The 14,447-nt window shown below is 29.7% G+C and overlaps 1 protein-coding gene and 1 non-coding gene across 7 annotated transcripts; both read left to right on the top strand.

The window, feature by feature from the left end:
* Positions 1–3,909: 3,909 nt before the first annotated feature.
* LOC106668788 (RNA-binding protein squid) lies at positions 3,910–14,102 on the top strand. 6 transcript variants are annotated; one of them, XM_014397886.2, is made up of 10 exons: positions 3,910–4,167; positions 9,730–9,770; positions 9,840–9,967; positions 10,043–10,189; positions 10,271–10,487; positions 11,463–11,507; positions 11,585–11,707; positions 12,049–12,114; positions 13,210–13,298; positions 13,566–14,102. In XM_014397886.2, the coding sequence occupies exons 1-9, from the start codon at positions 4,004–4,006 to the stop codon at positions 13,272–13,274; spliced, it is 996 nt and encodes a 331-aa protein (XP_014253372.1). In that variant the 5' UTR covers positions 3,910–4,003; the 3' UTR covers positions 13,275–13,298; positions 13,566–14,102. The 6 variants fall into 6 exon arrangements, with proteins under 6 accessions (XP_014253372.1, XP_014253389.1, XP_014253397.1 ...); XM_014397903.2 differs by lacking the exon at positions 11,463–11,507; XM_014397911.2 differs by lacking the exon at positions 12,049–12,114.
* Positions 13,365–13,433, top strand: LOC112126952. The gene has a single exon (XR_002910324.1). It is a non-coding gene; the product is annotated as a small nucleolar RNA snR61/Z1/Z11 (small nucleolar RNA).
* Positions 14,103–14,447: the final 345 nt, after the last annotated feature.

Below are 14,447 nucleotides of genomic sequence, written 5' to 3'. Positions count from 1 at the left end.
TATTATTTTCCTTTTTATTATACCATTAATGGTGTAGGTGTTTTAACTAAGTCAAAATAGGTACATCTTTTTTATTTACGGTTAATTAAGAAAAAATATAAAAGAAAAAATGACGTTTTTCTGCGGAATTGTGTCGAGTTAAAAAAAATAAATAAATAAAATGAGGAAAAAGTGGAGGAAAGGGTGTTTTTTAGTTCCATGGAGGTTTGTTTATGCAAAAAAAAAAAGATTTGTATTGGAAACCTTATAAGAATCTTCTTACATATTTTTAAGTTGAAAAGTTTGGTAGCTATGTATTTTATTCAACTGGACTGGAAGAACGGAAAACAATTTGTTTTGTCATATCATATTTACCATGGATTTATTTCCCAAAACGTAAAAAAAATTGAAAAATATAGATTTTTATTTTCCTTTTTATTGTACCATTAATGGTGTAGGTGTTTTTAGCTAAGTCGAAATAGGTACATCTTTTTTATTTACGGTTAATTAAGAAAAAATATAAAAGTAAAAAAAAAGTTTTTCTGCGGAATTGTGTCGAGTTAAAAAAAATTAAATGAGGAAAAAGGGGAGGAAAGGGTGTTTTTTAGTTCCATGCAGGTTTATTTATGCAAAAAAATTATTTGTATTGGAAACCTTATAAGAATCTTCATACATATTGGTAAGTTGAAAAGTTTGGTAACTATGCATTTTATTCAACTGGACTGGAAGAATGAAGATTTCTCTTTTCCTTCTTTTTTACCTGGTTTATTTATTTATTTTTTTAATTAAACTAAAATATGTACATATTTTTTAAAAACATTTTTTGTGGAGTCTATGGATCGAATTAGAAAAAAAATCAAATCAAATAGGTGAAAGTGTTTTTAAGTTTTAATGTGCAATAATTTAATAAAGAGCGAAACGTTGGCACGATAAGTTTTAAGTTCAAGTTAAAAAAAATAAAGATTTTTCTTTTCCTTCTTTTTTTGCATGATTGGTGTTTTTTAACTCTGCTAAAATTGGTATATATTTGAAAGAAAACACTTTGTTTTAAGTAAAAAAAATTTTTTTTAATGCAGAATTTGGGTTGAATAACAAAAATCAAATAAAGAAATAGGTGAAAGGGGGGAAGTGTTTTTAAGTTCCATAGAAGTTTTATTTAACCAATACATGTTTAGCGATCATGATTCATCGTATTAATTATTTCATTTAATTATTCTTTTTATCTAGTGGTCTTGGTTGAGATGAAAAAGTTAGTGTCACGAGCGGTATTCGAACCCACGACCTTCAGCTAATTTTATTTGTTCTTATATGTGTTTTATTTGTATCGGAAATCTTATTAGAATCTTCTTCAATATTTGTAAGTTCAAAAGTTTTGTAATTGTTATTTTATCCAACTGGCCTTATTTGACCAAAAATAAATATTTGTCTTTTCATTCATATTATATCATTAACCAAGCCTAGTACTAATTTTTTTGACATAAATTTTTTTTTTTACGTGTGGTGATTAGTGACCGATAATCGATAATTATTCAGAAATCGTGAGATGCGGTCTGGTGTGATGTAGGTTTCAGAAAAATATTTTCTTTATCGTGCCAACGTTTCGATCTTTATTGAGATCATCTTCAGGGCTCAAAGTGTTTTGTCTTCTGTGGGCACTCTCAACACGACACGCAAGAATGGCACAATTACACAGAAGACAAACACTTTGAGCCCTGAAGATGATCTCAATAAAGATCGAAACGTTGGCACGATAAAGAAAATGTTTTTCTGAAACCTACATCACACCAGACCGCATCTCACGATTTCTGAATAATTTTTTTTTTTTTACTTTAAGCTAAAATAGGTATTTAAATAAGAATCTCGAAGTAAATAGTAAAATGAGGTGTTTTTTCTTCATTTTTATTATACCATTAATGGTCTTTTAACTAAGCCAAAGTAGGTACTTTTTTTGCCATTAAATAAAAGGAAAGAAGAATAACTATTTTTTCATACTTATTGTACAATAAATGGTCTAGGTGTTTTTAACTAAGCCAAAGTAGGTACTTTTTTACTTGTTATTAAATAAGAAACAAAGTAAAAAATAATGTTATTTTAAATTTTTTTAAACTAAGCTAAAGGAAGTATATATATATATTTTTTTTTTTTAAATTCCGGATTAATTAAGAAAATCGTTGTTTTAAGTAAAAATAAATTTTTTATGCGGAATACGGAACGAATGAAAAAAATAAGGAAAGGGGAAAGAAAAATAAATATTTTTTCATACTTATTATACCATAAATGGTCTAGGTGTTTTTAACTAAGCCAAAGTAGGTATTTTTTATACTTGTCATTAAATAAGAAACAAAGTAAAAAATGTAAGTTTTTAAAAATTTTTTAATCTAAGCTAAAGGAAGTATATATATTTTTTAAAATAACGTTGTTTTAAGTAAAAATACATTTTTTTATGCGGAATATGGGTTGAATTAAAAAAAAACAAAACGTTTCGAACCCACGTCCTTCCCTTAAGTTTATTTACGTTTTATTTGTGCTTAAATGAGTTCATAAAAAAAAATATTTGTAGTGGAAATTTATTGGAATCATCTTACGTATTGGTAACTTGAAAAGTTTTGTAATGTGTTATTTTATTCAACTGGTCTTATTTTCACAAAAATGAAAAAAAAAATAATAAAGATTTTTCTTTTCATTCTTATTATACCATTATTGGTCTAGGTGTTTTTAACTAAGGTAAAATAAGTACTTTTTTATTTTGGCATAAATAAGAAAAATGTAAAAATAACGTTTTTTTAAACTAAGCTAAAGTAGGTATATATAGATTTTTTTAAATTCCGTATTAATTAAGAAAATCGTTTTTAAGTAAAAATGCATTTTTTATGAGGAATACGGGCCGAATTAAAAAAAATAAGGAAAGGGGAAAGAAAAATAAATATTTTTTCATACTTATTATACCATAAATGGTCTAGGTGTTTTTAACTAAGCCAAAGTAGGTACTTTTTTTACTTGTTATTAAATAAGAAACAAAGTAAAAAAGAATATGTTTTTAAAAATTTTTTAAAACTAAGCTAAAGGAAGTATGTATATTTTTTTTAAATTCCGGATTAATTAAGAAAATCTTGTTTTAAGTAAAAATACATTTTTTTTATGCGGGATATGGGTTGAATTAAAAAAAAAAACTGGTTTCGAACCCACGTCTTTCCCTTAAGTTTATTTATTTGTGCTTAAATGAGTTTCATTTAACGTAAAAAATTATTTGTATAGGAAATCTTATTGGAATCTTCTTACGTATTGGTAACTGAAAAGTTTCGTATTGTGTTATTTTATCCAACTGGTCTTATTTTCACAAAAATTAAAAAAAAATAGAAGAATAAAGATTTTTCTTTTCATTCTTATTAACCATTAATGCTCTAGGTGTTTTTAACTAAGCTAAAATAAGTACTATTTTATTTTGGCATAAGTAAGAAAAATGTAAAAATAAAGTTTTTTTAAACTAAGCTAAAGTAGGTATATATAGATTTTTTTAAATTCCGTATTAATTAAGAAAATCGTTGTTTTAAGTAAAAATACATTTTTTATGCGGAATACGGAACGATTTAAAAAAAAATCTAAAAAGGAAATTGGGGAAAAAGTTTTAAGTTCCAAGGAGGTTTTATTAAGAATTTTGTGTAGTTGAGGCGGAACTAGTAAGTTGTGGCGGAATTTCGGCGTCGGGCGTCATAAGATGATGTGGAAGCGGCATGGTCGAAGGCGGAGGGGGACCGGTCGAGCGGAAGAAAGGCGAAGGGGAGCCGGTTCCCCGAGCGGGTGGGGGCGAAGCCGGCGGCGTCCTCATCCGCGATTGGCCCCAGCCGTCGAACGGGATCGATTTTCCCCTCGTTTCCCGTGGTGCAAAGCTGCGCACCGGCCACTGCGCACGGCCGCTCTCTCGACCCGGCCGACTCCCTCCTCTCGTCCTCTCTCGTCCGCCGGCACCGAACCAGTCCACGTCCGTTCATAACTCGCTAGCGTTTTCTAGGCTGAACACTTGACCATGGCCGAGACTCAGGAATACGAGATGGGGAACGGCGACTACAAGTCCGAAGGGCAGGAAGAGTACAACCAGGACGACCAGATGAACGGGACCGCCGAGAACGGCGGAGGCGAACAGCCGGCCGACAGCGGGAGTGCCGAGGCGCCCGGCAAAGACGACGACAGGTAAAGCCGTTTTCCATTCACCCCCGTCTTTTTTCAAATAATTATTTATCATTAAGCTGACCACCCTCTCATCCGTCCTTTTGTCGACCTTTTCTCTGGATTTAACACCTTTTTCTAAAGGAGTTTCTATAAAAAGGCGTTTGCGATTTTTTACTTTGCTCCTCTCAACATGGATCGGATAATGGCGTCTCTTATTCTCTCTCGTTCGAGTAGAATTTTTATCCCGGATCATCCGGATAATTTTAAGTGATGACGACTTGGTTTTTATCGGACAGACTTCAATCTTCAATCCTTCAAAGACTAAAATGTGTTTCGTTCACAAATTCCATACACGAGAGTTGAATTTCCCGAGTTGTAAATGGATCCGATCGAGTCATACCGCATAGCGTCGGTCCGCCATTCCGGACACTAGAGTTCTTCCGAAAAATTTTGCTCGTATGACAAAAAAACTTTTTTCACCTGTATTTCTACGCTTTTATCACATATTTATTGTAACACAAGAGGAAAAAAACTTGAATTTTTCTTTGTTTTTATTCTTTTTACAAGTTTTTTATTTCACAACTTGTATTTATGATTTTCTTTAATTTTTAATTAAATGTAATTTATTCCGCTTTACAGAACCAAATTTACATTTAAAACAAAAATCATTCAATGTCATCCTTGTCTCCCCCAAATCCTTCTTCCCGTTTTGTTTTAACCCTAAAAACAAAAATCCCTTTAATAATAAATTTTATTTATTTATTTTTAATTTTACTTTATTTATTTAAAAAAATAATATTAAAAATAATTAGTTCGAAATTCATGTAAAATAATTTATTCTTGTACAAATATTAATTGAATAATTAAAGTTTTGTTTTAAAGAGAAAAAAGTATAAAAAGATATTTTTTCATTTCTTTAAAAGAAACAAAAAGGCACACCAGTTACATTAAAAATAAGTTGTTTTTTTTTAAGTATTTCAGAGAGAAGGGGGATTTTTTTTTTACTTGGTCGTTGGGCTTGAGTCAATTGCGTCGTTGGGTTAGTCCACGTTGATGGTGGGGGGTTGGGAAAAACGAGAGGAAAAAAGCCGGGGTTCAATAGCACGATCGAACTGCACCCCACGGCGAAACCGGTTCTCTCCCTTTCCCAGTTTTGCTCGATCTTTGGGGGGGGGGTTAGTTCCACCACGTGTAGTAATAAAATCATAAACTATATTCTAATGTAATAGAAGTAAAATTATCGTATAGTAAAAAAAAGCCTATACTTAAGACAGCCGTAATATCCTTGGCTCGTCACTGACTCGTGTAATAAAGCTTTTTTTTCTGCTTTTTTTTGTGTTAATTTTTTCACTATTTGCATTTTGACAATTTTATATTTTTTGATCCACATGTAGTAATAAAATCCTAAACTATATTCTAATGTAATAGAAGCAAGATTATCGTATAGTAAAAAAAATTCTATACACAGGTTAGATTTTTTCACCATTTGCATTTTGACAATTTCACTTTTTTGATCCACATGTAGTAATAAAATCCTAAACTTTATGTTAATGCTATAGAAGTAAAGTTCCGTATAGTAAAAAAAATCCTATACTTAAGACAGAGCCGTAATATCCTTGGCTCATCACTGACCCGTGTAATATAAAGCATTTTTTTCTCCTTTTTTAGATTTTTTTGGCCATTTGCATTTTGACAATTTCACATTTTTTGATCCACACGTAGTAATAAAATCCTAAACTGTATTTTAATGTAAAAAAAGTAAAATTGTCATGTAACACAAAAATCCTATGCTTTTTAGACAGCTCCGTAATATCCTTGGCTCAAGTCACTGACTCTTGTAATATAGCTTTTTTTTTCTTCTTTTTGGTTAGATTTTTTTTCGCCATTTGCATTTTGACAATTTCACATTTTTTGATACACATGTAGTAATAAAAACCTAATCTATATTCTAATGTAATAGAAGTAAAATTATCGTGTAGTACAAAAAGCCTATGCTTAAGCCACGAGCCGTAATATTCTTGGCTTAAGACATTGACTTGTGTAATATAAAGCCTTAGGTTAAATGTTAGGTTTGTTTTCGCCATTTGCCTTTTGGCAATTTCACTTTTTTTAACCTTTTTTTTTTTTACGTGTGGTCTAAAATCCTAAATATACTATAATGTAATAGAAGTAAAATTCTCTTGTAATATAAAATCCTATGCTTAAGACATGATTCGTAATATTCTTGGCTCAAGATATTGGCTTGTGTAATATAAAGCCATTTTTCCCCGTCCTATTTTTAGTTAGGTTTTTTCACCATATGCATTTTGACAGTTTTACTTTTTTTTACCATTTTTTTCTTGATGGTTTAAAGACTTACCCAGGTATTAATGAAATTGTGTAGTACTTTTTTAAGTGCACTTAAAGCCAAGTTAACCACGACTACAACAAAAATGCGTTTTTATCCATTATCATTCACACAACGTAATGATTTTGGCATGGGCAACCGAATTCTTGGTAGCGCAAGTTGTTAATGCATCGGAGTGTAGATCCAAAGATAGCTTTAATCCTGCCTGATTCAATTTTTCAATTTGAATCTATGTATAATTAATTCTAATGTAAATTATACATTTTTAGCATGGTTTTTTGCCCTGTTGCATTTAAGCAATTTATTCATGGTTTTGATAAAAAATATTTCTAAGTGCATTTTTACAGCCTTTTATCATAACTGTAGTAAATAAATTGCTTTTTACACATGATGACTCACAGCATAACGATATCCTACGCTTGAGGTGAGGCAAATGTAATAATATTCTATGCTTATCATTGACTCGTGTAATAGAAATTTGCATTCTTTAGCCTGCTTTCACTTTTTTTAACCATTTATCTTGATTAAATTTTTGTTTAAAGATTCATCCATATAAAGTGCACTTATAGCTTAGTTTACCACCAGTGCAGTAATAAAATTGCATTTCCCCCCCATTATTTATTCACACAGCATAATTAAATTGTTCTAACAATTTATTCGCTTTTTTACCGTTGCACTTGAAATGAAAAATAATTGGTATTCAGAGGCATGTTTAAATTTTACATAGCAAATCTCAACATTCAAGTTGTGGGTTTTAACGGCACTGTTACCCTCGTTTGTCTCTTGTAATATCCTACACATAAGACAACAGCATAATTATAAATACCTACGCTCTGGCCAGTTTTGCATTATGCTTAAGACTTGCAAATCTTAATATAAATTGAATTTTTTAGCCAGTTTTTCACCGTTGTTCTGAGAAATAGCATTTTAACAATTTATTCAGCTTTTTTTTACCATTGAACTTCAAATAATTATGCATTGTAATAGCATAAAAATAAGCAACTAAATGTAGATAAGAAAGCGCTCTGCAAAAACATTAAAAAGTTCTTTATGATTGCTTAAGACTTGTAAAATCAAGTTCAAAAGCATTTTAACATTTTTAGCCTTTGTATTTTGTAATATTCTATGTTTTAGATATTGGCTTGTGGATATTTTAAAAAACTTATCCTAGCTTGTCACCACTTTACTAATAAAAAAAAATTGCTTTTTGCGATAAAACTTGATGGTTAGGTCAGAGTTTTATGCAGTATTAATTTTAAAGTCTTACGCTTAAGACTTAAAAGCGTGAGTCGTAATATTTTGCACTTACGAGTGAGTGATAATACTCTGTGCTTAAGACAGCATCAAGTCTTAATATTTTGCGCTTAAGACTGCGTATTAGCTGCACCATAAACCTTTTTTTATTTTGCCACATTGTAACAATAACAATCAGACATTCGAGTAATAAAATAATACTCTTGTTAAGAAAGCTTCAGGCATTTGCCGGCAAAATATCAAAATTACATTTGAACCTCTTTTTGGGCGGGGTTTTTTCACAATTGCACTAAGAAACCCCACAATGCTATGCTTGTCTGTTTAAAAAAAAAAAAAAAACCTGGCTTGGGCATATTTTTACTTCCCTTTTATTCACTCAGGTATGCAATAAAATTGCATTAACCTACTTGTCAAATAATGAAATTAGACAGTTCGTTTTTTACTTTTTTCCCGCTTATGAAATTATATTAATATCATTGATACGCATTTTTGATCAGTTCATGCTTTAGGCTCTATTATTCTAATTTTTTATTATGGAAACTTGCGTGGGTTTATTATACAATATGATTGTATGAACTTGCTATAAATTAGATCTTTAGTAAATACAATCCCCCTTTAAGCTAGCTCAAATGTTAATAATTGTTTCGTATCTGTTGTGCCTTTTTAATTCAAAATATATCATTTTTTATATCTTAGAAGGTTGACGAATGTGTAATTAACAATTGGTGACCAATCCTTAATTTAAAGGGCTTGAGATAAATTAGTTTTGCCCTCATTTTGTAACAAGAAATCTAAACACATTTAATTGTAATTACTATTGTGTAACTCGGGTTGTTTGGTTGAATAAATAAAAGCGACAAATTGGGGTTGTTTCATTGTTTATTGTACTCCTAATTTACCTTTACACCTAAAAACAATTTTCCAGTGTTCTGTTGGTCTCTTTAACCTTCAAAGGGGTAATAAGAAATTGTTTTCTTTTTTTCTTTTCTTTTTTGTGTATAAATTATTGTATATCTTTTTCAGATAATAGTAGTAGTAAGGAAGAGTGTAATTTTATGATAGCGATTTTAAAATTTGGACAATAATGTTTGGTTTCATTTTTGGATAAAAATTGGAGCTAAAATTTTGTCTTTTCTTCATTTTCATTTCTAATTAATAGTATTGTAAACTTTTGTAACAGGGATTGGTCACAAAAAATTTGTTAAGTTTTTAAATGTTTTTAGTCAATAAACCTGATGATTGGTTATATATTAAAAGTAACAACAATTGATATTTTTAAAACGATACCTTCTAAGATAATAATATTTAAGAAGTAATAATTTTCCTTAATGTAAATTCTTTTTAAAAAAAATTTTGTCAGATTTTCAAGTTGAAAATTTAAAATTTTTGTAAGATATCTGTGTAAAAAATAATAGCAATTAATTTTATTGAAAGTGAAAAAGTAAAAAAAAGCATTAGTTAAAGGAAATTGTGTTGGTTATATTAACTGTTGTGTGTTTTGTGAGAACACTAACCAAGGATTACTTTCCTCAGGTTGAGTGGATGGACCTAAACAAAGCTGAGTGTCGGACAACCATCAATCACCATGGTATATAAACTTGGGAAAATATAAATAAATTAAAGAAAAGAGAAAAATTTAATAGTGAAACTACTAGCGAATTAGAAGTGAAACATCAGTATTTAATTTGTAAATTTTTTTCCAGCTTATAAACTCATCTCATTTGGTCATATCTAATTTCTTTGTATACTTATTTATTTTTTTGATACCAATAAAGCAACTAGCTTATTTCTTTTACAGACTTGGATTTTGATGCTCAACATTTGTAATTTTCTTGTGATTTTTTTTTAATTCTATAATAATCCATTATTTTTTTCTTGACAATTTTTAAATTAAATTTTCGGACAAGTTTTGCTTTTCATCTAGAAAAAAACATTAGTTCAAATTTCAAATATACTGAAAGCGTGTTTTCTTTTCTCTACAGGAAATTGTTTGTCGGCGGACTCAGTTGGGAAACTTCTGACAGTAAGTTTTTTTTTTTTTTTAATTATGATTTAACGGGATGCTTGGTTAACTTGAAATTTAACTTTTCAGAGGAACTTAGAGAACATTTTAGCAGTTATGGCACAATAGAAAGCATTAATGTTAAGACCGATCCCAACACTGGACGGTCAAGAGGATTTGCTTTTATCGTTTTCAAATCTGCTGACTCCATCGACAAGGTAATGGCATAAATTAAAATTTCTACGAAACTTTTATTATTTATTTTTTATTTATGAATATTTCATATTGTGTAGGTATTGGCTGCTGGAGATCATGTTATTAACAACAAAAAGATAGACCCAAAAAAAGCTAAAGCCAGGCACGGAAAGATTTTTGTCGGCGGGCTTTCAACAGAGTTGACAGATGATGATATCAAGAATTACTTCGCTCAATATGGCAGTGTAAGTTAATTATAATATATAGGAAGAAAAAAAACAAGCCAGTCTTTGACATTTATGTATATTTTTTTTAAATTTTAATAGATTGTAGACGTTGAAATGCCCTATGACAAATCGAAAAATCAAAGGAAGGCATTTTGCTTCATTACATTCGAATCTGAACAAGTAGTAGCTGAATTGCTAAAAACACCAAAACAAACTATAAATGGAAAGGAGGTCGATGTCAAAAAGGCGACACCGAAACCAGACGGCATGGCTGGCATGAGAGGTGGCCGAGGAGGACGGGGAGGCCGTGGCCGAGGTACGTTTGTTTCCAATTGACTCTTTCTTTTATTTTGTTTTTCTTCACAAGAAATCTCTTAAGCTTGAGTAGTATCATTTTATTTTATTTTAGTAAAACTTTTCCTGTTCTAAAAGCAGATGATTAAGGCATCAAGATTGTGTTTTTTTTTGTTTTTGTTTTTTTAAACTTTGGCTTCTATCGCTTTAAAAATTGAGAGATTTTATATGAAGTTAGATTTATTTATTTTTTAATTAAATTTTAAGAAAAATTAGTTTGAAAAGATATTTTTTTTATGTAACTTTTTTTTTTTTTTTTTTTTTTAATTGTAAAATGCCTGATAAAGTTAAAAAAAAATTCACTTGTTTAAAATTCATATTAAAGCATTTTGTCATTCTATGTTTTATTTTTATAAAGTAGCTTTTTTTTATTACTCAGACATTTTAACATTTTTCAACCAAGTTTTAAATACTGTTCAATTCGTAAGTTTTTATGTAGAATTAGTCAGTTTATGCTTAAGGAGTTTTCACGACCACCTTTTTAATCGTCATAGTCTTGAGGAGAGCTAGGCTAAATTTTTCGAAGACCTGATTTCACTTATTTAAAAAAAAAAACGTTTTTGCACTTCAGGTTTGTTGTCAAATGAAAAAAAATCTAGAAATTTTCTCTAAATATTTTGCCTGGCAAGTTATTTGCATGGTTAAGATTTTTATTCAGTTCTTGGAACTCGATAAAACTGAACTGGTATTGCTTGGTTGCATGGTAGGATTTTTTGGAATTTAAATTTGAATGTTTTTATTAAATTTAAAGATAAAATAAAAATCTTGTCATTGCCTTAATCATACTCCAAATAAAGAAAACAGGGTTTTAAATTCAACTCAGTTTAGTTCCAAAATATTCAGAATTGAAATTTTAAAAACAAAATTTTGAAGAAAAAATTTTAAATTAAAAAAAAATCAAGTCAGACTTTTCATTTCGTATTTTTTCCGTTTGAAGGAGGTTATGGACAGGGCTATGGTCAAGGCTATGGCGGTTATGGTGGTAAGTTCCCTTGGTTTTGTGTGTAGCTGAAAGCATAGATTATTTTAAGATCTGTCCTAATTTCGGTCCAATTTCAGGCTATGCCTCTGGCTATGACTACTACGGCGGCGGCGGTGGGGGATATGGAGGTGGTTATGGCGGTAGCAACTACGGAGGTGGATACGATTACTCTGGATATGGAGGCTACGGTAACTATGGCGGTAAGTTTATGACAAATATATATATATTTTTTTAAATTATTATTAAATTTCCCAACAGAACTTTTTGCAACTTTTTCCATTTTACAAAAAAAAAAATTTTTTTTTATTATGAAAATCAGTCAAGGTTCTATTGTTTATTGAACTACTTTTAAAGGGATTTTACTATGTTTAAATATTTTAATGGGACAATGTATTAATTGAGAATTCAAAAAAAAAAATTAAAATTTCAAACCTTTATTTTTACATTGAACCTCATTTTTTGCCACCATGTTTTTTTTTTTTTTAAACAAAATGTTATCCACAAAATTTTTTATAAATGTTTTTAATGGGTATGTTGACAGACGGCTATGGAGGATATAGCAATTACGATGGCGGGTATAGTGGTGGTCGTGGGGGCCGAGGCAAAGGTATGGTATACATTAAATGTAGCCAAACCTAATTAACAAACACGGCTTTTCAGTACCTACGCTTTCTTCATATTCTTTTTAATCTCGTATTAAATATAATCCTAGGTGTGAGAAAAACAATTTAAAGCATGACCCCTTTTTTTTATAATGGAACCAAAAAGATTTTTTAATTAACCCCACTCTTTCATATCACAAAATGCTTTTTACTAAAAAAAACTTACTGTATTAAATTTATATTATAATATTGAGTTTTTTAAATTTATATTTGTTTTATAATTATTTTTTAACCGTATTTTTCATTTATGATGAATCAGTTAAACAAGCTTCTGATTAAGCTGATGAATTGTTATATACCCTTCTCCACATACTGAAGTTGAAAAATACGGAAATTTTTTATACAATGAGACTTATTTTAAAAAGTATAAAATTAACTTTAAAAAATATAAAATTAGAAAACGTGTTTTTTCCCACTTGAATTAACTGCGTTGATACTGAAAAACTATTTTTGTTTTAGTTGTTTGTGTTGGTTTAGATAGTGCATGATTAATTTTTTTTCTCAATATTATCAAAAATTATTTTTTGGTCAGGCAAATTTGTATATGTGTGGACGTGTTTTTCAGCCCGGCCGCCACTCCTCTGACTCCTATCGTTTTGATTTTTTTACTCCCCCTCAAGCCTTGATTGAAAATTTTAGACTTATACCTTTTTATTTTTGTCCCATCATTTCTTATCGGCTACCACTTCATTTTCATCAGTAACGTTTCATTCTTGATGTTTATTATTTTAATATAGATACTTTTAAAAAATGTAGTTTAAAAAGTGTTTTCATTTTTTTTTTATTAGCCAAGGCATGCATGATTTCTAGTGTGCTTTTATTTTTACTGAGACATGTTTTTTAATTTTTATTATTTTAAATTTAAGATACTTTTAAATGAGAAATATAGATAGCTCATGGTGGCTTTTAAGTAGAAGGGATTTTATTTTTTTAAATAAGATACATATTTAAAAAAAAAAATAGTAGTCTTTTTGGTTCTAGTTAACTTGGGCGGGTGGATAACTAGCTTAAAAGTCTAGACCTATAATATTGTGTTGCAGGAAGTGGTTACGGAGGGGGTAAGCAGAGAGGGGGCGGCCGCGGTGCAAGGCATGCGCCCTACTAAGGAACACCTTGGTTTATCAAAGCGGTAAGTCAGTTAAATGAAAAAGAAAAAAAAAAAATTTCTGATAAGGGCCCATTCTGTATTTTTTCTAATAAATGATGAACATATCCAGTTCTGCTACTGAACATCATTTGACGACTTTACCACACTAACTGATGTTAGAAAAATACATGTCCTTAAAATTAATAGTTGCATGCATTTATCAAAAAAAGTCAATTAACACTGTGTTTTAACACTTGTTTCAAATTTTTTCATCATTTTTACTATGTTTGTTATGTTTGTATTTTTCAGATAAGACTTTTTCCTCCTGGACTTCATAAAGAAATTCTCAATGCCTTCATCTCTCATCTCATTTCAAGTTCATCGATAGTTCATTTCCACAAACATCAAGCCCTCTTCTCGCATTTTGATCATTCCACCAAGTGTCAGCCAAACATGACTATGATGAAGTGTTGACTGTAATACTTAAACGGCAATCCTTTCTAAATATCGTAAATTAAAACCAAAAAACTTTTCCTGTAAGGAAAATAATTTCCATCATAGGTATATATTTTTTAGCGTACCTAACCTTTTGAAAACGAAGGTGCTTGGAATAAATAACTTTATTTATTTGGTTTTTTAATTTCCAATTTAGAAAGTATTGCGTTCAGTATTACTTGACGTGTGTTAAACCTCTCCTAGGTTTTTACTCAACGGGACTATTTTAATTGTATTATATATCAAAGTGTGTTTATAGTATTGTGTTTAGTGTTTAGAGTAAGATTAAGTTTATTTACAAAAAGGAGCGTACAACATGTACCTACTTTAAAGTGCAAAACAAAGTTTATTTAAAAAATATATTTAGATGGAGATCTCAAATATTGGGCAAGGCTTCATCATTGAAAATTAAACCTAAAAAGAAATCACGATTTTTTTTTATACAGATGGGACATTTTATATATTGTATTTATTACTACATAAAACATGTAAAATCCCATTTCTTAAAACAATTAAATAAAAATATAACACAAAGTTTTGATTTTATTTATCCTTGAAACCTAAAACATTAATAGAAAACGGGAGAATCCACTTTAGAGCCTTCTTCAGATCAGATGCCACTACAGCACAATATGTGGATCAACCTCTAGGAATACATAGGCGTAGCCTGATGCAAAACCAATGTCAAATTTTCTA

This window comes from Cimex lectularius, unplaced genomic scaffold (assembly GCF_000648675.2).
Source record: "Cimex lectularius strain Harlan isolate CLEC.00 unplaced genomic scaffold, Clec_2.1 scaffold67, whole genome shotgun sequence".
Classification (NCBI taxonomy): Eukaryota; Metazoa; Arthropoda; class Insecta; order Hemiptera; family Cimicidae; genus Cimex; species Cimex lectularius.
Note: the sequence above shows the minus strand (reverse complement) of the source record. Positions and strands in the feature narration are given on the sequence as shown.

Excerpts from the sequence above, each read along its gene's own strand:
- LOC106668788 (XM_014397886.2), top strand. The coding sequence starts at position 4,004 with ATGGCCGAGACTCAGGAATACGAGATGGGGAACGGCGACTACAAGTCC. Across the intron at positions 9,968-10,042 it reads CTGCTGACTCCATCGACAAG|GTATTGGCTGCTGGAGATCA; the intron begins GTAATGGCATAA and ends CATATTGTGTAG. Across the intron at positions 10,488-11,462 it reads ACGGGGAGGCCGTGGCCGAG|GAGGTTATGGACAGGGCTAT; the intron begins GTACGTTTGTTT and ends TTCCGTTTGAAG.